At 41.7% G+C, this 6,295-nt stretch overlaps 1 protein-coding gene across 1 annotated transcript; it reads right to left on the bottom strand.

Annotated features, from left to right (window-relative positions):
- On the bottom strand, positions 1 to 5,825 carry LOC121379811 (acidic mammalian chitinase-like). The gene is made up of 5 exons (XM_041508463.1): positions 5,811 to 5,825; positions 4,601 to 4,676; positions 3,118 to 3,298; positions 1,106 to 1,358; positions 1 to 129 (listed from the first exon to the last, which is right to left on the bottom strand). The coding sequence occupies exons 1-5, from the start codon at positions 5,823 to 5,825 to the stop codon at positions 1 to 3; spliced, it is 654 nt and encodes a 217-aa protein (XP_041364397.1).
- Between the last annotated feature and the right edge of the window lie 470 nt (positions 5,826 to 6,295).

The raw sequence follows: 6,295 nt of genomic DNA on the forward strand, positions 1-6,295 counted from the left end.
TTACTGCACTATCTGTGGTATTTGGTAGTAGGCAAGGGCCGGGGCTATGGCGCCAACCACGGCCGCCATGAGCAGTAGCCGGGGCTGTTTAGATTCTATTGCTTCCTGTTCAAACAACTGTCGCAAACTCTGAAGAAAAAAAAATCACACGCAAAATCAGACTTCTTAAAAACAAAAATTAATAGATATCTCTCACACTACTTCCCCAAAATATTCCAATATCCAACATAATCATACTAAACCTCATTAGAAAACAGTTCTTTTACACACCCATGTGAGAGAACAATCGTATAAAATCATTTTCGTTTCCAACATACGTTGAAGATCGCGTTTGAGACTTGTGATTGGTTGCTTTACTGTCATAACCTGGTCGTCATAGCCATATTATCCAATAAAATAACTACAACTGAAACTGATTGCTCCGTAACGTAGAACTACGATGAAACTGATTGCTCTGTGACGTAGAACTACCCAGAAACCGATTGCTCTGTGACGTAGAGCTACCATGAAACTGATTGCTCTGTGACGTAGAGCACCCCTAAAACTGACTGCTCTGTGACGTAGAGCTACCCTGAAACTGACTGCTCTGTGATGTAAAGCTACCCTGAAATTGATCGTTCTGCGACGTTTTAAAAGTAAACTTCATGCCGAGCGCGAGTGCCATAAATAAAGGCTTAATCCAAAAAAACATTTAAATTTTTTAAAACCTGTATTGGTTAGGTCTTGTTGGGTTGTTGTTTTTTAAAGATATGTAAAAAAAAAAAAAATAGAATACTACATTCGTATCCATTAGATACCATTTATTTCACAACTCGGTTGTTTTTTGTTTTGTTTTGTTTTTATTTTGTTGTTGTTGTTTTGTTGGGTTTTTTGTTGTTTTTTTAAAATACGTTTTGTTGGTTGGTTTGTTGGTTGGTTGGTTGGATTGTTTTGATTGTTTGGTTTTTTTTTTTTTTTTCATTATTATTATTATTATTTAATTTTTTTTTTTTTTGTTAAACAACTCGTAAGATAAATGGCATGCATCAGCCTCTCATGTAGTATTCACTATTTCCTCTATGCACACCACCCGTCAGAGACAACAATGAATGTACAAACGGCCAACCTGTAACCAGACTGTGAATCGTCTTCTGTCGCGCGGGCTTCCTCCTCGAGTGGTGGGGTACTCCCAGTCGATGTCCAGACCGTCAAACTTGTGTTGTCTGAGGAACGCCAGCGCGTTGTTGTTGAACTGCGTCATCGATGCGTCATTGGCGACGATCTGAGTGAAGTGTGTGGACCGCGCGTTCCAGCCTCCGATAGCCATGAGAACCTTCAGGTTCGGGTTCTGTATCTTCAGGTCCATCATGCGACTATAGCTGAAACAGAGGAAGAGGCTTTAACAACACAGCAGCATACTTTTAATCAGCATCTGATGACTAATGTAGGGTTAGATTTGGAAAGGGACAAAGAAGGCAGATGTTCAAGGAAAATATGTAAACGAAGGCTGCCTGTTTTAGTATAAAGGTGCTCTTTTTTAACAGCAGAAGTTTTATTTGGCTATAATCCTACGGGACATTTGCAAATTCAATAGCACCAAAACCAACAATCGCCCGCTAGCGACCCTGGTCGGGCTGCTTGTGCTCCCTCTCACATGTCATCGTGGGCGACCCCCTCTCCCACTTACACCAAACCTTTTTCTGTCCTGGACGAAGGAGCCGGCAAACGTCGACATCTGCGCCCATGACAGGCGTGTGCTACAACAGTCTGTTCTGAATGTGCACCTATGGCATGACCTGACATGGCAGCTGAAGGCATTGTCCACATCCTTCAGGGTCAGGCATGTCCACCCTGGAGACATTGGCGTAGCCAGGATTGTATATTGTGGGCTTCCACACTGTTTATGAGTGCTATACGAGTTATGGGGCGACAGGCAAATATAACAGGTGGTGAGGAAACAACGAGGTGTGATTTGTTGGAGGAGGAGGGCATGCACTTATATTATTGCATAAAGCTTCAGTTGTTTTACCCCATATCATGTCGTAGAATATTTTAGATATTTGTCTCAAGAACGAGATTTTAAAAACAGTATACCCGCCACATAGCCTGGTCATTCCATTTAGCAGTAATACATTTATTATTTTCTATATACAGTCTTTCTTAGCGCATTGTCTGGGATGGGAAATAATCTACTAGTTCCATTGAAGTTGTGCTCCCCTACAAACCATCGTACCTCAGGCGAGCTACGACAGTGATTAAAACAAACAAGATTTCTTTATTATTATTTCTTTTTTGTAGATGGTTGCATGTCAACTATTAGTACTGACCTCAACAAAGAATCAATGAAACAGTTATTTCAAATATTTACGTAAATATATATAGTAATTAATGTACACGCACGCCCCCAGCCCCACCCCCATCTCTGTCTCTCTGTCTCTCTCTCTCTTTTCTCTCTCTCTCTGTCTCTCTCTCTCCCTCTTCCTGTATATTTTTCTATCTCTCTCACTTCCCTCCTTCCCTCCATCTCTCTCTCTCTCTCTCTCTCTCTCTCTCTCTCTCTCTCTCTCTCTCTCTCTCTCTCTCTCTCTCTCTCTCTCTCTCTCTTCCCCCCTCTCCCTTCTATACTATGGACGCACATCTCTCTCTCTCTCTCTCTCTCTCTCTCTCTCTCTCTCTCTCTCTCTCTCTCTCTCTCTCTCGCTCTCTCTCTCTTTCTCCCTCCCCCTCTATACTATGGACACATCTACTTTTGCATTTCTAGCATTGCCGTACTGAAATAAATAACTCAAAAACATCTACATGTCTTCAAATTAATTACGTAGTGTTTATTTGATCACTATAAACCCTCATTTCCAAACTCCATCTTACCTTCTCTTGGCGATATCTAAATACGGCGTCATACCCAAGCCATATCTCAGGTTTGATGTGATGTATACAAATAAGTGAATCTAACAATCAAAGGTGTAAAATGTATTAATAATATCAATACGTCATAGATTTCCTTACATAGCACGGCCATTCTTCGGCCGTTCCATGGGCCTACGCAATAACTCTAGAATGGTCTCATAAACAAGAAATACTTGTGAGAAAATCAAATAAAAGATAGCAAAATAGCATGAACATATCAGGTTTTCTTACAGGGCGGGGTCATTCCATTCTATGGCTGTGATGTTGTTGCTGGTGGCGTTGGCAACGCCAAATGCGAACAGGATATGTGTGCACACAAAGGGGTCGATGTTCTCTGGGAGGAACCGCCCTTTGCTAGGGCGGAACTGAGACCAGTTCGTGTAGTAACACACCCGGATGTATGCGTGACTCACTGCAACAAACGAAAAGTAATGATACGTATATGATGAGCTATATATAAGATACCGTTATCACATGCGCTTTTAGTTCCAGAGTTAACTAAATATACGTTTGTGGCGCAGCATGCTTTCGGTAAGGAAGAGCCTGTCCTTACGTAATGTGTATTTATTCGTAAAAGGGGTTACTTCATTTTCATTTTCATTTGATTTTTTTGGAGAAAACACCTCAGGTACATGGTCTGACCCGAACAGTGAGTTAATGGTTAGTGCTTATTGGTTAGTGAGATGGTAGTCAGTGATTTGGTCTTACACTTCATCCATGATCCGTTAAAACTCGCTCTGGATGAAAACCCGTACTGGAATGCAACACATTACCAACCGGGGCGGGACGTAGCCCAGTGGTAAAGCGCGCGGTCGGTCTGGGCTATTTCTCATTCCAGCCATTGCACTACGACTGGTATATCAAAGGCCGTGGTATGTACTACCCTGTCTGTGGGATGGTGCATATAAAAGAGCCCTTGCTGCTAATCGAAAAGAGTAGCCCATGAAGTGGCGACAGCGGGTTTCTGTGTGGTCCTTAACCATATGTCTGACGCCATATAACCGTAAATAACATGTGTTGAGTGCGTCGTTAAATAAAATATTTCTTTCTTTCTTTCTTTCCCATTACCAACCAGCCCGATAGCTTGACGATTAGATTACCCAGGCCGATTAGGGTAAAATTCCATTAGGTTCATTTCTACTTGCCTTGTATGTCCACATTAGTAGTTCATCATTATAAATTTGAAAACAAATGTTTGTTTTGTACAAACTGCTTGTTTGATCGACACTGCCACCCTGTATCAATTCTAGACTAGTATTTCGCCATCATTGAATATTAAATCAAACTTTGTCTGCTTTGTATAAATAGCTCATTTGATCGAGATTACCATCCCTGTACCAACTCCGGCATTAGGTAGTACTAAATAATATTAGGCTGGGTCAAAGTTCGAGGTACACCGAACCTTTGATAGAGCAGTTAATACCACAAGTCCTGCCATTGGTGCTAAATGTGACAGTGTTTGTTGTCAAAACAAATTAGTTTCATCTAGTACCACTGTGTCAAGTAGTCTTGTGCTTTAAACATGTATGGGGTACCTGTGAACAAAAAGCGTACTACAATTTAATACTCTGTGGGAGGGGTTGTAGTACTGATGTTTATGGATCATAGTTTGGTTGATATATTACATATAGTGCTTTTAACGACAAACGTTAACATTATCGCCTATGAGATTTTATTTGGTATAGTACAACCATCACGTGCGCGCGTGAGTTACCTGACAAGATGGCCGCCAGCCCGACCAGGACGAGCAAGGAGTTGGCACAGCCGCCCCGAGGACTCGTCTTCCGACCCTGAAAACAAAATAATCAAAGTTTAAAATGTTTGTATTAATTAACGACATCACTAGAACGCACTGACAATCAGCTAGAGGATGTCAAATACTAGTGCTGGAAATCGGTTGGAAATTCATCATCGATTATCGGTTATAATCGGTTGGTTAGAATTATATGAACACAAGAAGGATTTTAACTGCATATATAACCACTATACACCTGCTGTCGTGATTACCGATATCTACATGTAGACCATACAAATGGATACTTATACCTTTACTCTATGTTTTTTTTCTTTATGTACATTATGAAACGTATTTACATGAATTCCGTCACCTAAACAATTATTGTTAACAGTCTCCCATACAATCGATTATGGATTTTTATAATCGATTATTATATCAGTGAAGCCAAACCGATCAATTTTCTATTATAATCGATCATTAGACAATCACTATCAAATAGTGTTCAGTTAATGAGACGGACCCCAAATGTTGCCGACTATCACAAGTCTTAATGACTAAAATTACATATTAAATACATTTTCTGCAAAAATATCTGTGGTTATATATTAAATGAGTTTCTGATCGGTCTGGTGTTTGTACTAGATTAAACGTTTTATTCCCTAATATATACTCAACCAAAAAAGAAAATATGCATGTAATCAATAGTCATTTATTTCATAAACCAGACGACATTCATGGCAGAAATTATGGAATTAAATAACCACACCATTTCGGAGGTGTGTATGCAGTAATTTCACAAGTTGCGCACGTGTTTGCTGCCAATGGACCATTAGTGTGACCACCCCATCAAACAAAAATGTCAACAACTAAAGAAGGCAGAGAATGAAAATTTCCAATATCATGACTGCTCCTGCAGATCAGTAGGACGTGTGCCCGCCCCTGGCATTGATGCAGGATTGACATCGGCGTCTCATGGAATGAATGGTCCTGTTCATAAACTCAGCGGGGATGTTTCTCCCCTCCTGCTCAAGGACCTGCTGCAGCTGTTGAAGGTTCAAAGGATGTGGGTCTCTCCTGTGGACGCGTCTCCCTAGTTCATCCCACAAATGCTCTATGGGATTGAGGTCTGGCGACACTGCTGGCCAGGGCAACACGTCCACATGGTGTAGGGTCAGATACGCAGTACACACTTTGGCAACATGCGGTCCAGCGTTGTCTTATTGGAACACCATGTGTGGATGCTGTGCCATGTATGGAATTACGACGGGAGCAAGGATTTCGTCCCGGTAGAGAACACTTGCGAGGTTTCCATCAATGACATGGAGATCAGTTACACCACGCCCGGATATTCCCGTCCACACCATGACACTGCCTTCCCCATATCTGTCAAGCTCCATCACACAACAGTCTTGGTGCCTCTCGCCTCGTCTGCGATACACTCTGATACGCCCATCAGCAACTCTCAAGTTGAATTCAATTCATCAGTAAAGAGGACATTTCTCCATTGATTCCTTGTCCATTGGATTCGTCGTCGTGTCCACTGCAGACGGAGTTGACGATGGCGCACGGTAACAAAAGGTCTCCTCGCAGGTCGGCGTGGCCGGATGTTATAGGCTCGCAGACGGTTCCGGACTGTTTCAGCATGAATGCGGAACTGTCTGGCAAGAATAG

Source organism: Gigantopelta aegis, chromosome 8, assembly GCF_016097555.1.
Source record: "Gigantopelta aegis isolate Gae_Host chromosome 8, Gae_host_genome, whole genome shotgun sequence".
In the NCBI taxonomy this organism is placed as follows: domain Eukaryota; kingdom Metazoa; phylum Mollusca; class Gastropoda; order Neomphalida; family Peltospiridae; genus Gigantopelta; species Gigantopelta aegis.

Excerpts from the sequence above, each read along its gene's own strand:
- LOC121379811 (XM_041508463.1), bottom strand. Across the intron at positions 3,299-4,600 it reads GCTGGCGGCCATCTTGTCAG|TGAGTCACGCATACATCCGG; the intron begins GTAACTCACGCG and ends CGTTTGTTGCAG. Across the intron at positions 130-1,105 it reads GATTCACAGTCTGGTTACAG|AGTTTGCGACAGTTGTTTGA; the intron begins GTTGGCCGTTTG and ends TTTTTTCTTCAG.